This window comes from Podospora anserina, chromosome 6 (assembly GCF_000226545.1).
Source record: "Podospora anserina S mat+ genomic DNA chromosome 6, supercontig 1".
Lineage (NCBI taxonomy): Eukaryota > Fungi > Ascomycota > Sordariomycetes > Sordariales > Podosporaceae > Podospora > Podospora anserina.
Window position 1 is genome coordinate 56,529 of NW_001914852.1, and position 21,490 is coordinate 78,018.

General features: G+C 51.7%; 8 protein-coding genes across 8 annotated transcripts; 4 read left to right on the forward strand and 4 right to left on the reverse strand.

Annotated features, from left to right (window-relative positions):
- Positions 1-3,006: 3,006 nt before the first annotated feature.
- Positions 3,007-3,973, forward strand: PODANS_6_11320 (uncharacterized protein; the record flags this gene model as incomplete). Its single annotated transcript, XM_001906770.1, has 2 exons — positions 3,007-3,628; positions 3,690-3,973. 2 exons carry the CDS (start codon positions 3,007-3,009, stop codon positions 3,971-3,973), a joined length of 906 nt encoding a protein of 301 aa, XP_001906805.1.
- Positions 3,974-4,083: 110 nt separating this feature from the next.
- On the reverse strand, positions 4,084-5,770 carry PODANS_6_11330 (uncharacterized protein; the record flags this gene model as incomplete). Its single annotated transcript, XM_001906771.1, has 3 exons — positions 4,084-4,672; positions 4,733-5,556; positions 5,612-5,770. The coding sequence occupies 3 exons, from the start codon at positions 5,768-5,770 to the stop codon at positions 4,084-4,086; spliced, it is 1,572 nt and encodes a 523-aa protein (XP_001906806.1).
- Positions 5,771-6,517: 747 nt separating this feature from the next.
- PODANS_6_11340 (uncharacterized protein) lies at positions 6,518-8,440 on the forward strand (the record flags this gene model as incomplete). The annotated part of the gene is made up of 2 exons (XM_001906772.1): positions 6,518-7,082; positions 7,242-8,440. The coding sequence occupies 2 exons, from the start codon at positions 6,518-6,520 to the stop codon at positions 8,438-8,440; spliced, it is 1,764 nt and encodes a 587-aa protein (XP_001906807.1).
- A 273-nt stretch (positions 8,441-8,713) lies between these two features.
- PODANS_6_11350 (uncharacterized protein) lies at positions 8,714-12,258 on the forward strand (the record flags this gene model as incomplete). Its single annotated transcript, XM_001906773.1, has 2 exons — positions 8,714-9,542; positions 9,599-12,258. The coding sequence occupies 2 exons, from the start codon at positions 8,714-8,716 to the stop codon at positions 12,256-12,258; spliced, it is 3,489 nt and encodes a 1,162-aa protein (XP_001906808.1).
- A 1,286-nt stretch (positions 12,259-13,544) lies between these two features.
- PODANS_6_11360 (uncharacterized protein) lies at positions 13,545-15,473 on the forward strand (the record flags this gene model as incomplete). Its single annotated transcript, XM_001906774.1, has 5 exons — positions 13,545-13,809; positions 13,891-14,750; positions 14,806-14,884; positions 14,937-15,173; positions 15,271-15,473. The coding sequence occupies 5 exons, from the start codon at positions 13,545-13,547 to the stop codon at positions 15,471-15,473; spliced, it is 1,644 nt and encodes a 547-aa protein (XP_001906809.1).
- Positions 15,474-15,875: 402 nt separating this feature from the next.
- On the reverse strand, positions 15,876-16,739 carry PODANS_6_11370 (uncharacterized protein; the record flags this gene model as incomplete). The annotated part of the gene is made up of 4 exons (XM_001906775.1): positions 15,876-16,159; positions 16,224-16,357; positions 16,422-16,569; positions 16,628-16,739. 4 exons carry the CDS (start codon positions 16,737-16,739, stop codon positions 15,876-15,878), a joined length of 678 nt encoding a protein of 225 aa, XP_001906810.1.
- A 2,081-nt stretch (positions 16,740-18,820) lies between these two features.
- PODANS_6_11380 (uncharacterized protein) lies at positions 18,821-20,036 on the reverse strand (the record flags this gene model as incomplete). The annotated part of the gene is made up of 3 exons (XM_001906776.1): positions 18,821-19,157; positions 19,218-19,583; positions 19,657-20,036. 3 exons carry the CDS (start codon positions 20,034-20,036, stop codon positions 18,821-18,823), a joined length of 1,083 nt encoding a protein of 360 aa, XP_001906811.1.
- Positions 20,037-20,401: 365 nt separating this feature from the next.
- Positions 20,402-20,969, reverse strand: PODANS_6_11385 (uncharacterized protein; the record flags this gene model as incomplete). The annotated part of the gene is made up of 3 exons (XM_001906777.1): positions 20,402-20,543; positions 20,591-20,850; positions 20,919-20,969. 3 exons carry the CDS (start codon positions 20,967-20,969, stop codon positions 20,402-20,404), a joined length of 453 nt encoding a protein of 150 aa, XP_001906812.1.
- Between the last annotated feature and the right edge of the window lie 521 nt (positions 20,970-21,490).

Below are 21,490 nucleotides of genomic sequence, written 5' to 3' on the forward strand. Positions count from 1 at the left end.
TCTGGACCTGAGAGTTCGGGTACGCGCCGAGGATGCCCCGAATGGGGATAGTTGTCCATTCTTGAAGTGTTCAATTTTCCGGCCTGTTGTCGGGCTCCATCAGATGGCGCCATCTAAGTTTACTTGCGGAGTATTGACACTGTGGCACATGCTGATGATGCCGCAGATTGTGTTTTATTTCGTTGACTCGAAGGCAATAGCTTAACACCAACCAGCATGATGATCTCTTCCTTGTACACCGCTCCACGTTTCCTAGCCCCTCTGGGCATCACTTGCATGTCTTGACCGTTGTTGCCCCATATCTGCGGAGACGGGCCCCTGAAGAACCATCCGCGTTTCGAAGCGAAGCAGGGGTCCAATCTCGACAACCACACGTTGCTCGATGCCCTTGTATAGGTAAAAATTCCTCTTCCCTAGTCCACGGACCCTTTGTTGGAAATAGGTAGAATTCCACCCTAATAAGAGAATGAATATATGCAAATTACTAAGGTACTCTATAGGTAGGTAAAGTTCGCAGATGCGGCTCGGCCCTACGGAAGGCTTCCGGCTTCCCCTGACCCCCCAAATTCAGGGCAATCTAAACCAGACCCCCACTCTCGAACCCAAGGTTCCCTCCACCAGTGGAGCACCACAGCAAAGTCGAACTGGGGCGATCGTCAATCTTCCTCCTCTCCATGGTGTCCAGAACGAGAACATCACACCATCGGACGGCCCGCCCCCTGCTGTCGTATCCAGAACCCTTGACCCCCTCGTTCGTGAAGTCTGAATCCAGTGCTCATTGCCGCTAAGTGCATACATACCTGGGTACCTTGACGTAGGTACATCATCCTCCGTACAGAGTACATGAAGACAACCTGGAACCTCACGCGGATAAAAACGTGGAAAGCCGCGGGGTCCTTGGTTGAATGCTACCCCAGCCACTGGTCCTTTTTTTCTTTTCTTGGCCCAATGTCGAGTTCCTTGCAGCATCATCTTTGCAAAAGGTGCCATGGAACAACGGCTGCTACTGCAGTCCATGACTCTTGATGGCTCCTCGGGTTTCCTCATCAGGAGCGTGAGGGACATGATAATGCATGATGCTCCATGACCTAGTCTACATTCTGCACAGTGTGCCCATTTAACCCATTCATACATGCCTGTTGCATATGCATACAAGGAGGAAAACGCAATGGGAAAGGGTTGCAGTACACACAGTGCTAGCTGGCCTGCGAACTCTCTTGTTGATGCAAATCTCCAATGCTGGCACTACACGTATCCCGGCACGCTCTAGACAAAATGACTGGTGTTACAATATCTACCGTTCCATGTAAAGAATCAGCGTTCTGTCTACGGGTATGTTTTTCGACTAATCAACTATTCTTTAAGGCCAAGTGACTACCTATCTTTTGAGGCCTGGTAGCTATTTTTCAAGGCGTGGTCCAGAATATAATGGGTACCTATGCGTTGGTTTACTTTTACAGTCCCAGTTATTTTGTCTATGGTGTGTCTGGGAGCCAGTTGGTCATGGTCAAGATGGCAAGGATAAACGGATCTGGATTTCATGATACTAACAGAATTACCTTATTCTCTTCTCAATCCGGTCGCGCTATAGCTGCACAGCAGTCTTGGTAACTACTAGCCCGTAGGAACCTTGCTTGAATTCATTGACCGATGGCAGAGATAAGACGATTGTGCCTTGGCTTGTGTGATGGTCAGGAATTGTTTACACAGTTTTGGATGTTGATCGCATGCCTTTCGAGCCCTGTGCTATTGGTAGCAAGAGCGGTGAGATCTCATGGAACACCATATAGGGTTAAATGGGATTATATGGGTATTGTGAAATGCCCTGGGTCCAGTGAATAGTGCATGTGTGGTCAGCATGATCACTTATGAACCGACAAGTGATCGTTCGAATCATGCATGTACTCTCTGATCGGTTGATAATCTGTGTCTGTCTCCTACTGACAAAATTATCTCTCAACTGGCGAGATAGCAAAAATATCGTAAATAAATACGTGGGATTGACCCAATCTGGGATAACATCTGTCGCCGACATAATGTTGCTGGGCAACTTTATAGCCCCAATCCCCCCCTCAAAAGTTCTTGATCACCTGTAGCTGACATCGCTCAGACTTCAAGGCTCCCAGGTATAATTTAATGTATGCTGGAAATGTCAACGCGGCGTTGGAGCAAACCCACCCCCATAACAGGTTGTCATTGGAGCATGGTCTTGAGGTATATAATACGTGATATTCCTCTATGGAAGCCTTCAAGGGCGAGTAAAAGATTGCTCGGCACTTTGAATAGCAAGTACTGTTATGCTCAATGCATTTATTTATGCCAATTGTCGGGCAAAGTTGATCAGTTGGATTACTTCTTGAGTGCTTACACTGTCCCATACATGCCGGTCCGTTAATCTTGACGTTGGCGGCGGCCAGTAAGAGAGAGCCTTATGTCGTACAAAGTGATAAGGGGCAAGGAGCAACATCACAGTTGACCTGGCAACCTTACGTTCTCCACACAGAGTGCAAGAAAAGATTCAAAAATATAACTTCAACAAATAATGAACGAATCCCCACAAATGTTCAAGCCTGTAATCCAGAACAGGGAATGTTCGAGAAGGTTACAAATATTCGCCAAGCTATCGGCAGATGGTCTTGCGACTTCCATTTCCCAACGTTACTGCATCATTCCGCATCGTGTCTTTCCGAGTCCATGTCCCGAGCCCGTCAACAGGACACGTGTTAATTGTTCCGTTAGACAGTATTGATGTAAATTAAAAAGTCCGCTGAAACTTGGGAATTTGGAGGGTTTGGGTGGTGCTGCTACCGCCCGGTAATTAGCCTGTATCAAAATGCCAGAACACCAACAACGAGACCTGCCGAGGATCTCGATCGGGGTCATGATGAAGCGTTCAGAATTAAAAGGAAGCACTGTCTCCTCACATACCAATGGCAACTTTGGAGTTCCCAAGTTCTGCTGTGCTCTCCTCGACTCTCACCAAGCGCTTGCCTGCAAACTCGCAGAATGAGGTCTTTGCCACTTTACCTTTCCCTCTTTGTCCCAGCTCTAGCCGGCATCAACTGGGACATCTACGAGCATGGCGTAGTTCCTTCATTCAAATGGTCCCGCCCCTTTCCCGACGATGGCACCGATCCAGGAGGGTTCGAGGTACATTGCAAGGCCAAAAAGACTTTCCGCGCCAAGATGTACAAGCTTTCCGATTTACCTGAAGACCCTCCCACAGGGCTGTCCCCATGGCGCCACGCAATCGAGGACTTTATGGATCACACAAAAGAGTTCATGGGAAGCTGGGATGGTGTCGATCACAAAGGAGAAAACCGGGAGATTGTGGTGATGGAATACAAAGATGTCCCACTTGAAGTTCGGGAGTGGATCGAGCAGCAGCAGAGGGACAAAGAGACTGAGAAACCCAACAAGAAGAAGTGGTGGTTTGGCGTGTTCGAGAAGCCGCAAGAGCATGGACAGAGGATCATTGGCACAGTAAACCCCACTCCTACACCTGTTCCACAAGGTGGCCATGCCCCTGATGTGAAAGACATCAAATTGGAGGATAAGATTTTGGTCTTTCCAGGGGGTGCAATCTATGAAATTTTACCACTATGGGTGGCAGGGGGGAGTGGGGCTTGTGAGCGTAAGTTACTCTTCCTTGATGAGTTGGGAGAGTTCAAAAGCTAACAAACCCGCAGGCGAGCTCAACAATCTACCCAAATATAAGCACCAGGCCATAGACCACTGCGTCATTGCTTGGGTAACTGACCACACCAAACCTCATCGTGAGAATGGCAAGCGGGATATGGAGTTTACCATTGAAGCCATGGCGGTGACTGAGAGCGAAGACGGAAAACGCTCGCGTCTAATGTGGGAGAGATTACACCGAACTATCAAGAGGAATGACAGAAAGCAGCAAAGAGAGGAGAGACAAAAGAAGAAGAAAGAGCTTGAAGAAGGGATTGTGAGAGATGAATTGTAAATATTAGAAGGTTATAGTTGAAGTTATTCTATGCGGTGTCTATCCAGTCTAAATTAGTAAGCCATTCTAGCTCACAATTCTAAGCATCTAGGTGTCATGTCGTGTCACCACTAGGCCTTCTCCTCGGTCACTGTGGACCGGCTGGCTTGGTTTTTGGCCTGCCTTTCTAACTCCGCCCTTTCTTCTAAGGTCAAATCGGACTCAGCCTTGCCGACCTTGATGGTGGCAAACAAGAGCAGAACAACCACAGCACAAGCAGTAGCAAACCAAAAGGCGACTTGATGTCCAGTTGTGCCACCCCTCTTGGTCTCTTCGGAAACAGCAAGATCCGAAATACCGAGGAAGAAGCTGATGCCCAAAAACAAGAGGCTGTTGATGAGAGCCCCTGCCAAACCCTGCCTATGCCTTGCAACATTGGTCGTGATGAAGACGTTGCTGACGATGAAGGTGATGTCTATGCCAATGGTCGAGCCGAGCATGGCAGGAAAGACCCATGCCCAAAAGTTGGCATCTTGTGGCATAAGCGCGAACAGAAGCACGCAGGCCAGGCTTCCAAGCGCAGAAATGATCAAGAGTAGCCTACCAGGCAACAGATGAAGGGTAAACCCACCGATTGTGGCCAATACGATACCACCACCAGCCATTGGGGCGAACCAAATGGCTGTGATGAGTGCTGTTTGTCCCATCCACTCGCTGATTCTGTTGAAAGGATTAGTCCCGCCGTTTTTCATAGTACAAGATGAGGGTTGAGCAACTTACTGGAAACTGGCGTAAAATAGGAAAACCCCGAAGATGCCATAGGCAAAGAACAGTGCGACAGTGAGCCGGACCATGTACTTTGGTTGAAAGAGATCGAACGGGAGCAGCGGCTGTTCTGCTACCCAACCTTCAATGTAGACCGCGGCGCCCAGAAGCAACACGCCAAGAATGAAAGTCACGATGATGTACGGACTCTTCCATCCGTTGGGTGCGTGAGCTCCGTCTGTCAGGGCGAATGTAGTCAATACCAAGCCCGGCGCAATCGTAACAATGCCCCACCAGTCCATTTTGACATGGGCATTTTCCCTTCTCGTTTGCTCCATGTCTTTTGGAATGGTCACAAACGCAACAGCTGAAGAGATGAACAGGATAATGGAGCCGATGTAAAAGTACCACCTCCAACTGAGGTACTCGATCGTCAAGCCGCCCGTGATGATGCCCAAAAAGAAGCCAATGGGCGCAAAGGCACTGTAAAGCGCAAACACCAAGTTCTTTCTCGGACCCGGACGGTATAGCTTCCCCAGCAACATGATCCCCGTCGGTAAGAAGGCCGCTGGTCCAAACCCACCCAGAGCTCTGGTGACAATAAGCATGATATAATTCGTGCTGAAGCCAGAGATGAGAGACCAAGCTGAGAACCAGACCATTCCGATGCTGAAAACCCAGTAGGCGCCATAAATGTCGGCTATCCTGCCAAAGGGCAGTAGAAAGGCACCAGTGACGAGGGAGAAGACGCTGGCGGGCCACACCTGTGAGGTTTTTGGAATTTCGAGCGAGATGGAAACCGAGGGAAGGATGATGTTGAAGCCTGAGATGAAAAACTCCTGCTGACGACATTAGTTGGGTATCTAAGACGAGGAAGAGCTTGAAAAGACAAACCGCCATGAACATGGATATCAGAAGTGAAGCACAAAACATAACCTCGGTAAAAGTGCTGAAGAAGACATCTGGTCTTTGACGGCCGAGCAGTTCGAGATCAGTCTCAGACTCGGCACCCGAGGGCGACTCGATGTCGCCCTTCTTCGTTGACGGTGACATGGATGTCAGACAGGTCGAAGAAGGAATGGGGCGATGAGGTTGACGAGCAAGCACGATGAGCAAGGAAACCCTTCACGATATAAACCTCAGCCTTTCCAGGCTTGTTGACGACAGTGAACGATAGGCATTTTTGACGCTAGCAGACCAAAACAGTAGCTAAAAGTTCAACATCATCGACGTGACTTTAAGACGATTAGTCACAGGGACTGCAGTGCAAAAGACTGCACAGGTTGTCGAATTGGTCCCTTTCCGGGCTTAGCGCACCCATGCTCTGGCTCCACTGTCCACGGGGGCGCTGTGGGGCGGGGGGGCAACCTGGCCGCGGGACGACAACGAAATCGGAGGGATGACGGGTTGCGGTTGTGAACGTGAGATGTGCTTCTGTGGTTCCCATCTTGGAAGTGAGTTTTCTTGGTTTTCTTCGTCTGGCTTCTGTCCATTTCACATTTAAGCTTCTTTGCTCGCGCGCGGTCGAGTGCATGACACGGAGCCATAACGCCTTAAAAGTGGAGCACCGCTTGCCATTTTGCTACCTCTTTCAGCCTAGCGCCCTTCTTTGCGCTCCCGCGCGAAAGCCGCCGAGCCCCCTGACGGCCGATTGGGTGGCGATCCTGTCTTCAACGTCACTTCTCGTCTCTCTTGAAGACTGTTCCAAGTCGACGATACGACCGCACAGGGCAGACCAACAAGGCAAGAGGAACATCGCCGACACATCATCCCGACTGGGACAGGACTGGAGGTCCCTCGATGCCTGAACCCAAGAAGACACCCCCTTCGACAGGAGCAGCAGCACCACAAAAGGCCTGCCATAACTGTCGCCGCCGCCGACTTCGGTGTGACAAATCTGTCCCCTCCTGTCACAAGTGCTCAATCAACGGCGAAGAGTGTCTTGGCTATGGAACCTTCTTCCGATGGGCGAATGCCCCAGCTGTCCGGGGCCACCTCGCGTTGCCAAAGCCAAAGAAAGAGCCCTTGAAGAGTCGAACACCAAGTTTGCCATCACCAACATCATTCTCGTCCATCTCAACAGTATCGCCTTCAGATTCCTCATTGATATCTTCTTCAGTATCCCCGTTGCTGTCGCCCTTGGTATCGCCCCTGGTATCATCGGTGTCACCGGCGTCATCTACATCGGAGTGTGACTATCAAACCAAACCCCTCAGCCGTGCTGAGCTCATGGCCATCAACCGCGAGGTTCAGGCTATGAAGGATGAGGAGGAAGGAACATATAGGTACACTCTGGTTCACCCCTCCCTACTGGATCCTTTTCACAACTCCCTGGACCGGAAATCAAAACATTATATCCACCACTGTAGGTATTTATCTTCGTGCCCTTTTCCCTCTTGAGCCACTTGCCTTATCACCATGCTTCACCCCCACAATCTCTCTGCAAGCCAAGGTGGTAGCCGACCAATACAACGCCCCCTCATCCCATAGTTATTTCATCACCGATGCTAACGCACTGTGCCAGTCTCCAATGCCGTCTGCCGTGATCTGGTCTCGATCGACCAGCAATCCCGCAACCCCTTCCGCGCCATGATTCCTCTTGCTGGCCGGTTTGATTACCTGCAGTCCATTATCGTGGCCACGGGGGCTATGCACCTGGCCACACTGCAAAATTACCACAACCGCCGCCCAGGAGGGCCAGAACTGGTTGACGCCCTCGTGGCTAAGGGAAAAGCCGTATCGGCACTCACGAGAGCCGTAGCAAGTGCCGGCAATGAAGTTACACCCACAAGCCAGGCCATGATCTTGGCAGCGATAGTCTTCTTCGTCAACCTGGACTTGATCGACAACGGCAAGGGGAGCTGGCAGGCTCACATCGAGGCAGCTAGTACGCTCATGACGTCGATTCAGAAGCAGGTCGCCAGTGGCGGGGCCGAGAACAGGGTGATAATAGACGACAGCCTGATGAGGCTGGTGGACGCCATCGCGGCGGATTGCTTGACATATCGGATTCTTGGGACGACCATAAGCGGCGTTGACACAACGTGGGCTGACTCGATGGAACACTCGGATCTCTTTTCTGTGCTCAGCCGGGCCGAGGCCCATAGCTATCACTGTTGCCCACCAGTCATGCTGGAGACCATCCTGGCCACCAGCAGACTGTTTCATGATCATCTGAGCGCACCAGAGGAAAAGGTGAAGCGGGCGCTGGAGCTCTTGGGCCGCGCCAAAAAGTTCGACGTCGTGGACTGGGTCTATGCGATCCAGGGGCTGTCGTTGGAGCAAGATGATTTATCTGTGCGAGTGAGTTTGGCAAGGGCACATCGCGCGGCGGCATGTCTGTACATTTTACTTTGTGTGCCGGACGCTCTCAAACCACTGGGTTTGGTTTCCCTAGAGCCCCTGGTCCTGGAGCTGCGTGGGTATATAGCCGAGGTGCCACTCGATCACGTACTTCTCAAGGGTATCGTCTGGCCTGTGTTCCTGGCGGGCGCGCAGACCACCGAGGCCTCTCAGCGGGTCTGGTATGTTGAAAGGCTCGAATCGGTTTGGGCAAAGAACCCTTGGATTTGTCCTTGGGGTTACATACGTACCGCCATCGAAATGATGAGGGAAATCTGGGAAGCCAGAGATGCCATGGAGATGGCCGGCCTGGAGGATCTCGGCGGGTGGAATTGGTTGGCTGCCATGAAGAGTAGGCGAGAGCAGTGCTTGATTGTCTGAACACCTGACTTGCAATTCAATTGTTTTCGGCGTCTCATAGGTACCCAAGCCAACCAGGTAGCTAGTCACTGGGGCTACTGCCGTAGCTGTTTACACAGCTTAGATCAGCAATGTTATACAAATGATCAACCACGTCACGTGGATGTGTGCTGGTACAACAGGATGGGATTGGACTAAATAGCACGCAAATTGAGAAGCGCCCCGCCCCTCAAAGTGTCATCACACATTTCTCTTGAACGTGGTTTGATGTGTACCTAAAACCTTCATCAAAAGATGAGATTGCTTGAGACACACTCGCTACGTCTCGTTAGCAAACAAGGCACAATACCACGCTATGCCATCTTGTCTCATACATGGGGCGCCGAAGGCAACGAAGTGAGCTTCCACGATATCCATGACCTCCACTCCGCCAGTCAGCCGGACAACCATCCTGTAATCAAAAAGCCAGGCTTCGCCAAGATACGTGATGCAGCTAGAATCGCGAAGTCATCCGGTATCGACTATATTTGGATCGATACCTGCTGCATCGACAAGACATCGAGTGCCGAGCTCTCGGAAGCCATCAACTCCATGTATAGATGGTACCAAAATGCAACAATATGCTACGCATTCCTCAACGATGTCGATGACAGCTATGACGAGGACCCTGAACTGGTCTTGGAAGCTACTGGAGAACAGCGCACGGCTGCCAAAATTCGAAACACGATACGATCAGTTCGACATAGTCGATGGTTCACGAGAGGGTGGACATTGCAAGAGTTGATTGCACCTGCAAACGTCATCTTTTATTCCCGAAACTGGAATGTCCTCGGCACCAAACTCAGGGATGTCCCCTTAAACGAGCCTTCGGCCTATCATGAGCCTCTAGATTTTGCAACAATTGTCAGCCAGATTACGGGGGTTGACCTTGATGTTCTCTCAGGCCATCTGGATTTGGACAGCATCAGCGTTGCCGGCAAGATGAAGTGGGCAGCTAAACGACGCACGACTCGAACAGAAGACATGGCATATTGTCTGATGGGTCTGTTCAATGTCAATATGCCCTTGCTTTATGGTGAGGGTGGCCGTGCTTTCATGCGGTTACAAGAGGAGATCATCAAAGGTACTGCCGCGCTCTCCTCCTCGGGTACTTTGGCATGATGCTAACGCCTCATCCAGTAACCAATGACCAGTCAATCTTCTGTTGGCAATGTGATGAGGCCGATGTTCTTCAAAATCATCTCTCAGGCCTGTTGGCATCTAAGCCGGTTCACTTTGCCAGTTTTGGGGACATTAGGCCTCTGCCCTTTGATGCTTCTCGCCCAAGTTCCCCCTCGACAATGACAAACGCGGGCCTCCACGTGGAGTTCTATCTCGAACGAGCTACAGAATCGACACGCCACAATTCACATCACGAATTCAACGCCATCCTGGATTGTTATCCTCGCAAACACATTGAGCAAGATGGAACAACTTCCTCTCGGAACCCAGCCATACGCCTGATAGCTCTCGGTGGTGACCAGTTTGCACGGCTGTTCCCTTCAAAAGTTGTCTGGGTATCTGCAGACCACTGGCAGACGGATGGAGGGGAGAATCAATACATCTACGTAAACCAGTCTCCGGTCATTAGAGTTCCCGACATTGTCGTTTCTGAGGACCCGTCCGACCGCTGCCGACTAATTGATGTCTGGCCCCCATCGCGCTGGATCGCAGCTACCCGGACTCTGGGCCTCGCGACTTCAAGTCGGAACGACACCACGATTCGAGATACTGCCCTGGCCAAGTTCAAGTATCGGGTCAAGACCACCACTGCTGAACATGACAATGAGCCCTTGATGATAGAGGTGAGGGTGGGTATTCGCTCAAAGCTGCAGCTGGGTTCGTCTATTTCGTGGGACTGTTGGTGTCATTTCCGGAACTTATCCAACAAACTAAACACTCACGAATGCGACCCCCCTATTGAGGCGGTTGACCGGCAGCTGACCCGTGGGTTCGCTCAATACATCCAAGACGGCGTGCAGGCGGTAGTTGAGACTGTCCACACACGAAACCGCTCCTACTTCTCCTTGACTGTCTCCAATGTCTATGAAATGGACAGCGTTACGAGTTTACGTTCTATTCTTGAAGTCCAGGGAACCGAAATCGGCGCCACTGGAACCACAAATTCAGTATCGGCAGCACTATTAGTCGATGTAGCCTCAAGAAGCACGGTGCAAGACACGTGGCAATGGAGTCTTGGAATTAATAGCCCTGGGTTCAATACGGGAACGGCAGCCGCTTTATCACACCCTCCGCCAATTCGAACACGTTCTTGTCCGCAATCCATAGCCAACCCAGAACCTCTTGAGCAAAGCCCCGTCTACGAAACATTTTCTGAAGTCCTTGCTACAGCAATCAAAACGGGTGTCATGATTGAAGCCTCTGCTGTTATCAACCCGTTTGAAAGCTATTTCACCACATTGTTGATCCAGGCTTGCATTAAAAATGAAGACCAAGCGGCGAGGCAGCTGCTTACCAGTCCGCTGAGCAGTGTGCTAGTCGACATCAAGACCTCCATACAAACGCGAGATCAAAGTGAGCTGGAACCATGGCATGAAATCTTCCGGGACTTTAGAGTCATCCACTGGGCCTCAGCACTTGGACACCTCGCTATTGTCAAGTTGCTCACTGCACATGGGGCGGATCCTAGCAGTACTACAGGGCTTGGACTGTCAGCCGTTCATTTAGCAGCACTTACTTCCCATTCCCTAATCGTGGAGCACCTTCTCGACGTTCTCGAAGACAAACGACCCGAGTGGTTCGAGAATGAACAGTTTGGGCAAGCAGAGTCGCCGGCCCATCTGATCGCTGCCTACATCAGGGGATCTGAAACCGCGAGGATCCTGAATCGGCTTTTACCCGATCTAAAGCTAGCGGGAAAGCCCAAAAACGACCGTCTAGGAGACATGGGTCTGCCGGAGTTGGAGATACTCAGCCTGTCCCCAATAGCTGCCAGCCTTGAGGAGATGGATGCCGAGGAGCTTCATCGTGTTATGCCAAACCAGCTTACACTGCCAATCAATACGTTTCATGAGACCGCACTCCACCGCGCTGCCGCAATGGACAATATTCACGCAGTGAAGGCCTTCTTGGACAACTCTGAATATTTTCCCCGACCATCGGCTTACCAAGATTGTGTTGGCAGAACTCCGTTGTGGCACGCTGCCGCCGCCGGGGCTTTGAAGGCAGTCGAGGAATTTCTTCAACACAAAGACGGAGTCCCCATCGATGAACCTGATACGCTTGGAAGAACACCATTACACGCAGCCTGTCGCGGCGGCCATGTCGAGGTCGTTGACGTACTTCTCAGGGCCGGAGCGAATCCGACAGCTGCGACAACAGAGTCCCACATGACGCCTGCTCACTTTGCTGCATTGAGTGGCAAAGAGGAAATTCTTCGATTGCTTAACAAACACACAGGAAGACTAGACATCTTCTCAGAGTCCGCAAGACTGTCCCCTCTTCATATTGCAACTTCGAATGGATTTTTGGGCTGTGTTAGGTTTCTTTGTGAGACCGGAGCACAGTTGGACGTAATGGCCGGTCATCGTTTGATTGTGAGAAGCCATCCCAATATTGGCTTTTTGGACGTCAGTCTGGCCAAGAAGCATGGCTACTGGAGTCTGCACGAGCTGGCTCAACATGGAAATCACACACAGGTCCAGCGGTATCTGGAAATGATTGCCCCTGGTCAGGCAGGCGTGAAGACAGGGTCCAGCACGGGACTGTTCGACGTCGAATTGGGAAGCAGTTTGTGGCCTTCATTTCATTACGAGAAAATACTGACTCGTAACCTATGATAACGGGGAACATTTTAATCTGTAAAGCACGCAAAATAGATCAAGACCTATATGGTGTTTCTGTTGTGGACTGGTTTCTAACTGGGTTCGTTGTTTCTCAACCAACATTTACCTACCTCATCCCTTGCCCCGCTCCCGTCAAGTTGCCTCGTTCACTGCCGGTCCCAGCGATGAGGACCTGCCGCCAGAAGCCATGTGTTAAAGGTGAGCGAGCTGCTGCGACATAATTAGCCGAGAATGCAAGCTGGTTGGCGGCGGATGCACCATCAAAGTCTGGGGAAAGGCTGGGGAAGTCCCCATATCCCGGCAGTCGTTTTACCCCACCCTTCGGGACAGCAACAGAACAAGCACACGCGTCACGTTGAAGAGTGATCAGATAAACAGAGCATGTGCCACTGCTGCGCCTTCTTTGCTGATTCGTAACTAGAGCACCGTCTGCCGATCGTCCTAGTCTCAGGATTCAGCCGAGGAACTTCAGGATAAACACAGCATGGGCGAATGGAACCTAAGCAAGGTGAATAATATGCTTGGAAGCTGTGTTCCTGGAGCAAGTCAGATGTTACAAAGCCGATACGGGGGGTTTCTGCATGCCCGAACACTGTATCCTGACCAAGCGGAATGTCCGAAGTAGAGCAATGCTCGTCACGAGGCTAGATTCGAGGGTGTCATGATACTATAACCCCCAATTCTCTGGGTCCCTTCTTCCCCGCCCCATTAGATTGGTCCGAGGGGACCAGTTAAGCTCTTGGACCAAGTCCGTCCTGAGATCCAGGTGTTAGTCGGTGTACCGGCTAATACAAACTCCTATGAGCTTCATGCTCGACATGGAAATTCTCCGGATTGTAGATCTGGATTTACGGTCAAATGTGGGGAACGGCGTGTCCATTGCAGGACATCCCGGCGTAGTTTCACTGCCAATTTAACTGATTTCTCTGATAGGCGGGTGGACCCGGGCCTTACGGATGAGTTCAAAGGTACCTAGGGACCAGAAAGACTTCAGGGGCGCTCAAGGGCTGTAAGGCTTCAAGCTATTAAAAGACATGATCCCCATGTGGATCCCATCAGGTTCTGAAGTATTCGCTCTCTCCCATATCCATCCGTGGCCTATTCGACGGACCCGTCGAATACACCATCATCATGCCTGTCAACTCCAGGTTGGCAGTTGCCGCAACGCTGGCCTCATTATGTGAGTAAAAGCCACCAGACGCTGGTATCGGAAGCTCAATTCAGTATTGACCTGGATCATAGGGCTTCAGTCAGGGTCTGCGCAAACAACATGTTCGACCATGCCGTCGGATGCGACCTACGACTACGTGATTGTAGGATCCGGGGCCGGTGGAATCCCCATGGCTGACCGACTTAGCGAAGCGGGACACAAGGTGCTGTTAATCGAGAAAGGGCCACCGTCTTCAGGTCGATGGGGTGGCACAATGAAGCCCGCATGGCTCCAAGGCACTAACCTGACACGGTTCGACGTTCCGGGGCTTTGCAATCAGGTAAGAGACCTCTTCACTCCGCTGAGAAGTCATATTCGGCTTCCGAGGCTGACGTGTACGACTTTGTAGATTTGGGCCGACCCCACGGGCGTCTCCTGTACTGATATAGATCAAATGGCGGGCTGCGTTCTCGGAGGTGGGACGGCGGTAAACGCAGGGCTGTGGTGGAAGCCGCACCCGGAGGACTGGGACACCAACTTCCCTGCTGGATGGCAAACCAAGGATCTCGCGGCCGCCACCGACCGCGTGTTCTCGAGAATACCCGGAACCATCACCCCTTCAGTGGATGGTAAACGATACTTGTCGCAGGGATTTGATGTGTTGGGGGGCAGTCTTCGAGCGGCCGGGTGGGAGTACGTGGTACCTAATGAGACCCCGGAGAAGAAGAACCGCACGATTGGACACAGCACGTTTATGTTTTCCGGCGGTGAAAGGGGCGGGCCTTTGGCCACCTATCTCGTCACCGCGAGCGGGAGGAACACGTTTACCCTGTGGACAAATACGATTGCTAAGCGAATCATCCGCACTGGCGGCCATGCCACTGGTGTCGAGGTGGAGTGCAACCGTGGTGGACATGCTGGTGTTGTGAACCTGACACCAAACACTGGACGTGTCATCTCAGCGGCCGGAGCCTTTGGCTCTGCAAAGTTGTTGTTTAGGAGTAAGCCCCCGTTTGTTGCCGCCGTGTTGAAGATGTCTGTACTAACCTGGCTTTATGAAGGCGGTATTGGCCCAACAGACCAGCTGAACATCGTCAAGAACTCAACAGATGGACCGACGATGATTGATTCAGCGCAGTGGATTAACCTACCGGTGGGCTACAACTTGAATGACCACGTTGGGACAGATATTGAGATCGCCCATCCTGATGTTGTTTTTTACGATTACTATGCTGCTTGGCGATCGCCTATTGCCAGCGATGCCGAGACATATTTGGCCAACCGGACTGGCCCCTTTGCTCAGGCGGCTCCAAATATTGGCCCCATCGTACGTCAAGTGGAATTCTCAAGTTAAATTGATGCCAGTGCTAACAAATGGCGCCACTACCTAGTTTTGGGAAATCATCAAGGGTGGTGACGGCACTGATAGACACCTACACTGGCAGGCTCGAGTAGAGGGGCTTACCAACAGTAAGATGCAACCAATGCCCGTGAGAAGAGGAAAGCTGTGCTAACAAAACAGCCTCCATGACTGTTACCCAGTATCTTGGAACCGGGTCAACGTCTCGAGGAAGAATGACAATCACTAGGCAACTCAATACGGTTGTCTCGACTCCTCCATATCTCAGAACAGAGCATGACAAGCAGGCAGTCGTTGAGGGTCTAATCAGTCTCCAAAAGTCTCTGGCCAACGTCGCTAACTTGACGTGGATTACCCCGAGACCAGGAGTTTCGGCAGAGCAATTTGTGAACTCGGTACGTCTCACCTCCAGATCGCGGTCCAGAGCTCTGGCTTGCTGACATGAGGGCAAAGATCCCTGCAATTCCAGGACGCCGAGGTTCCAACCATTGGATAGGGACTGCCAAGATGGGTACTGATGATGGGAGGTCTGGCGGAACGTCCGTGGTGGACTTGAACACCAAGGTATACGGGACTGACAACATCTTTGTCGTTGATGCTTCCATCTTCCCCGGAATGATCACCGCCAACCCGTCCGCTGCCATTGTTATTGTTTCGGAGCACGCTGCCACCAAGATTCTTACGCTTTCTTCTGCCTAAGTTAGGTATGGGGGACTATTCGTCTCCGTAAGCCCCAAAGCTAGTTGGCAAAAGTCTAGGGTCACAGGAAGGCTGATTTGTAGCTATGTAAATTAAAAGAATTGATTTGACAGAGCATTGATTTGGAGCATGTCATGTTTTGTTGAGTTCTTGATCAGCGGCATCCACGGAGCAGTATAGCACACATGCACTGACAGGCTGTGTGCGAGACAAGAAGAAATTGATATGTACGTGACAATAATATCGATATATACAATGAAGTTCCACATATCTCTCTCTTCCAAAGACAAACGACGGGAGCCAGCCCTGTTGAGATCTGTTGCGGTCGGCATGGCAATCGTCACTTGGTCCGTGCGTCAGGGGTAATGAGGGGCTAAAAACCTGAGCAAGAATGCTCATCCTTTAGCACTGGAAGACGGGAGGGCCAGGGTTCCGGTAGGAAGTAGGGATAGGCCAGTTGATGTTGATCTGAATGCCGGGGTCGCTGGCGGAGTAGGCACCGGGGAAGGAAACCTTGTTGCTGGGCTCAGTGTTACCACCACCGGTGACTCCGATCTGGGCGCAGGAGATGTAGAACTGGGCGCCTCCGGGGCTGGAAGCAGAGTGCAAGGCGATGTGCTCAGCACGAAGCAAGTAGTAACCAGAGCGGATGCAACGCGGAATGGTGACGGGGAATGATCCCTTGTCTGGGAGGCAAGGTTAGCGCTGGGCTTGAGTATTGCAACTCAGCAGAGCAAAAATTCGACTTACTCAAACTGGGCCAGCCGAGCTGTTGGCCAAATGTGGGCTGTTCATGGTAGATCTTGAACCAGACAGCGCCGGATCCATCCCACCTGGTGACGTCCTGTCCATCAGGCACGCGGGCCAAGTAGAATTGCATCGGTCTATCACGCAAATCAGTCAGCTACTCGTATAGAGTTGCTTGGGGCACGTCAGCCGCAAACTCACCCAGGGTGGTAGGCGTTGGGGTTGACATAGTAAGTCAACTGAGAGCCGGCGCTGACGTTGTATGTTTGCGAAGCTCCAGCTACCGAGTTCTGGAAGCATCGGATTTGTGGAGAGGTCACACTGCCGACGAAACCGTTATTCTGCCAGTCTGTTGAATAGAAAGTCAGCAAAACCAGATGCGGGCTAGTAGGGATGAAACAACATACTGTCAGCGCGACGGACGTGCTGCCAATCAGCGCCATTGCCAACACGAGGCAGAGTGTAGTGGGCGGTGGCGCTGAGCGCAGTGCTGAGAACGAGGGCGAGAGAAGCCAACATTGTGAATGATGATGACAACTGAATCGATGTGACGGTCGAAAGGTGTGGCTGTCTCAATGCATCTTCAGACTTTGGACTGAGACCTCAGATACCTTTATACGCTGCTGCTATAGGCCAGGGTCGTGTCGATATGCCTTGTCTACCCCAGATTGGGTTTGCTTCCGTGGTCCGGGGACAAGACCTAATCGTCTTGGCGGAGGCTTTTTCTGCTGTCCATTCCCGGATTCTCTCCCGTGCTGGACCGTTGAAAGGCTTCAAGCAGCCGCGTACCGTCTTGTCCCGGCCGGCTAAATCAACGTTACACCCTAACCGCGCCACTGACAAGGCGGTTTAGTATTGACTCAATCTACTTTAAGACGACGGCACTTGCCTGGAGCTCCACGACTTTCCTGCAACTGCAATCACGGGGCTTGAAAGGCGGTTGTGGGGTGCATGCATAGTGCAACCGAAGCGGAAGTCTCGCATCTAGAATCCGAATCCAACCTTGGGCCGCCTGGCAATGGGTTCCCAACATATCGTGCGCATTCCTGCCCAACGGGCCACGGCCTCGATGCGCTCGCTACATCTGCAATGAAGATGACATCACTGCTGATCGGTCTATTCCTGGTGGAAACGGCCCTGGTATCCGGGACCGGCTGGTTACTGACGAGACTGATTAAGCCTTGAAACCAAGCCCATGCGTGCCCTTGGTCTCATCGAAGTCAACTCCGCAAGGCCCAGTTGATGGGATTGAGCGTTATAGCTAATCAACTGCAAAAGGTACAAATGGAAGGGATTCGCAAATAATTTCTAGCTGCTGACACCCTAGACTAGAACTGAGCCGTAACCTCAAACCTAACGCTGCTGTCTTTCTCTCAACCCTCCCGACACACTCTCTCAGGTTTGGTACATCGGCCGGCGCTTTCAACAGTAATCGTGAACATGAAGAATCATCAGGGCCGCATTGGCTGGTCGGGATGATGTGGTGTCTGGAACTTACCAGGTAGTTTTCAGAAGACTCCAGCTCTAGATCAGTTGCAGGTGGCATTACATGGCAAGATTGGAGCTATGGCAACCCAGATGCCCCTCAACTTGGGAAACGAGCCTTAGGGCCATGAAGCCCTGCGACTTCTTCGACACGCTTGGATACCCGCAAGGCCGTGCCGCGGCCAGTGCTGTTCTTCTAGAGTGCGTGAATCACATCAAGGAGCGGCTCAATCAAGGCATTGCGGCTGCGGGTCTTATACGGGATGACATGGGCTACATCAGACCGGATGCAGCAAGATCCTCCTTGTGGGTTGCGTCTGCTTTCGCGGCCTCTTTGTAAACGGTGAGCGTATCAGAATCCAGGATGTGAATAAACATTATGACCTTGGAGCACTTGGTGTGGCCTTCAACTATCAGTGAGGGCGAAGGTATTCGGGGCACTCCAGCATATGAGGATAACAAGCCAGACGGTGGCGGTAGCGCGACTTTAAAGGCATCTCAGAGTACTCTCTCTACACAACCCCCTTTTGTACGTCCCCTGACAAGGTGTTTGCCAAACAAGACGAGGCCTTCCCTCACGTATGTCGCAGGAGAGTTCGTATGGAGTAGGTTCGACGATTGTGGCGAGTACCGGTTCCAGGGTCAACACGATGACGTGATCTACCAGCCAGGAAAACTCCGGGTTTGGACACGGAAAGACGAGAAGGAATCAGCTGACAATACGGTGGTGAGAGTTGGCGAGAAATATGGGTTGAGCTTGGAGGTTGACAGAGCCACGATAAGGGAATACGGCGCGGATCTGGCTTTGATAACTGCAAACGTGGTCGATGCCCACGGTTGGGTAGTTCCAACAGGTGAGAGCAGCATCGTGTTCGCCTGGAAAGAATAGGGGCCGAGGTCGTTGCCACGGGGAACCTTACAACTTTGTCCCCTTTCCCTCCAAAGCGCGCAAAGCATTAGATCGGCACTCGCAATCATTTAAGGCCACAGAAACACCAAGACGAGGAACAGTGACTGTGAAGGATGATAGTCCGGGACTGCAGGCGCAAAGGTGGAGGTGACAGTGATGTAAATATCAACTGGGTGGTTATCTAGACCAAGTGCGACGAACCTAACTAGTCCCCCAAGGGGTACGGATGAAGCACTTGGCCGTAATACAGCTCCGCATCCTTGCTGGCCAAAAACACAAAGCTGGGTGCAACCTCACTGGGCTGACCGGGTCGTCCCAAGGCATACTTCTCTCCAAAACCCTCCATGTCCTCAGCTGGCCGTGAAGCTGGCTGCAAGGGGGTGTGAACGGGTCCCGGGGCGATGCAGTTGACCCTGATTCCCTTGGGTATGAGCTGTTTGGCGAGTGACCGAGTAAAAGACACGATAGCCCCCTTTGTCGCCGCGTAATCGACCATGGCACCTGTTCCACGGAAGGCAACGGTTGATGTGGTGTTGATGATTCTGTGTCGACATTAGTGCCACACTCTTGAACTATTCCAGATAGACACGAAAATGACTTACGAGCCGCCCTTCTCCATATGCTTCACAGCATACTTTGTGATGGCAAACATTTGCAGAATGTTGCTTCGGAATGTGCTCTCAACATTCTCGAGGTCAATGTCGGTGATATCCTGGCACATGATTTGCTTCGAGGCATTGTTGACGAGCACGTGGATCTTGCCGAACTTGTCAACATGGACCTGAACAGCCTTGCGGCACGTCTCAGCGTCCATCAGATCCCCCGGAAATAGCAAGCACTGCTGTCCCTCGGCTTCCACGAGCTTTTTTGTCTTTTCAGCGTCCTCCTGCTCTTCGGGGAGATAGACTATCGTGACATCTGAGCCTTCGCGGGCAAACAGCACCGCTACTGAACGTCCTATTCCAGAGCTGTTTGTGGTCTGTGTTAGTTTCAACCCAGCGAGCATACTTGGAAGTAAACCATCAGAACAACTGAACCTACTCTCCCCCCGTAATGAAAGCCTTGTTCCCCTTGAGCTTTCCCGAGCCCTTGTATTCGTGCAGTTGGTCCTTGCCCTCAAGTTTGGTGGATTCGCTTTCTGGCTTCATGTTCTTGTCGAGGCCTGGAAGGTTCTGGGCCTGTGCCTCCTTCACGGGCTGAAATTCACCGCCTTTGGCCGACATGTTTGCGAGAGATTGATGTGTTAGCAGAGATGTAAATATTGCCTTTGGATGAACTCTTGGAGAGTTGGAGATTATGGAAATTGGCATGAAAAGGGAATGATGCTTGTCGCTTTTACAGATGATGAGAGGTGGGGAGCAGATTCGCGTAGCTGTGACGTCAGTTAGGAGTACCAACGTCATCGACACCGCCTCACACATCAAAGACTGGTGCAAGTCAGCAACAAAACATCACTAAACATTAAGTCGAGAACTGCGTGATACCACAAACCACAGCCTTCAAATGAGAAACAATATCAGCGTCCACACCAGTGGTCGTTCCTTAGGTATTTTGCCCGTTTTGGGTCCCGAGTACCATGAGCAGAGCTACACTTCTCGCCTCATCCTCACCTTCTAGCACCACTCCTTGGTGAGAATGACATTCCACTTATCCTTGTAGAAAATTTGCCCAGCAACCAGCCCGTTGATATCAGCACCGACAGTGCATTCACCGTAAATATACTCTGCGCCATCTGCAATGGAACCCCACGACTCAAGCTCCTTCTCCTTGTCATTTTGCAAATAAGTCAAATCAAGTGGTAACGTACAAGTTGAGCAGCTTGAGAACTGACATCGTTGCACCAGTAAATTGCTGCATTATATCCACATGACACACGACCGCAGTTGTTGGGTCCTGGGCCGTTCTTGGGGGCAGCGGTAGTCACCTTTCTCAGGTACGCGATCCCGTCCTTCACCGCCAGCCAACCAGTCTTCACCCACGGCCACCGCAGAGATAGTAGTCCCGATCGTAAAGAGCGGCTGCGGAGACGGTTCCATCGGACACGGTGCTATAGGATGGCTGCTGGGCCTGGAAAGTGGCATTCCACCCGGGGAACTGGGCCTCCATCTGGGCCACAGCTTCTTGAATCGTGCCAAAGACCGAGACGGTGGCGCTGTTAGGGTTGTTGAGGTCGGTAAGGAGGTCCCACTGGACGTCGACAACAGTGTACTTGTCAGGAAGGCTGGCCCTGGCGATCTGTTATGGGACCCCAGATCTCCAGATTAGCATGAGACCGATAGTACCCAGGGGATCTGAAAGCCTACTCCGATGAATCCCAGCAAGCTGCAGAGAGCCAAGGCGACGCTTGGCAACATCGTGGTGTCGGGTGTCGTGGCTACGATGGTTCTTGATAGTGAGGTCAGGTTTCTGGTTGCTGTGTGATGAGGAGGCAATCCAACTTTGATGGCGGCCAGGGAAGGGCTACTTATAGCAGGCAACTACTATCTTGGCCGGCATCGACGGGCTCCCCGAGGCCCTCAACAAAACAGCTCTTGCGGACGAAAGTAGCCATCCCCACAGCCTGGTCCGGTGTCGTCAAGATCTACGGGCGCAAGCATGCTCTTTCACTTCAGATGGTGTGAGATAACAGCCTGCTTACGACTGTTGAATGTTGCTCCCCTCACGAGGCCTCTTTCCTGGGGCGCCCATCACCCAGACTCTAGACATGTCCTGTCTTTGTTTTCCCTCACCGCTCATCTCTCTTGCAAGAGCTACCCACCCTCGATCCCCAACAGTCCTCTGTGGTAGCGTCGACCAGCAATTACAAATTCACAACAGGAGCCACCGGTATCAGCCTCGACATTGGGATATCCAACACGTGGCTTCATGTTATTCC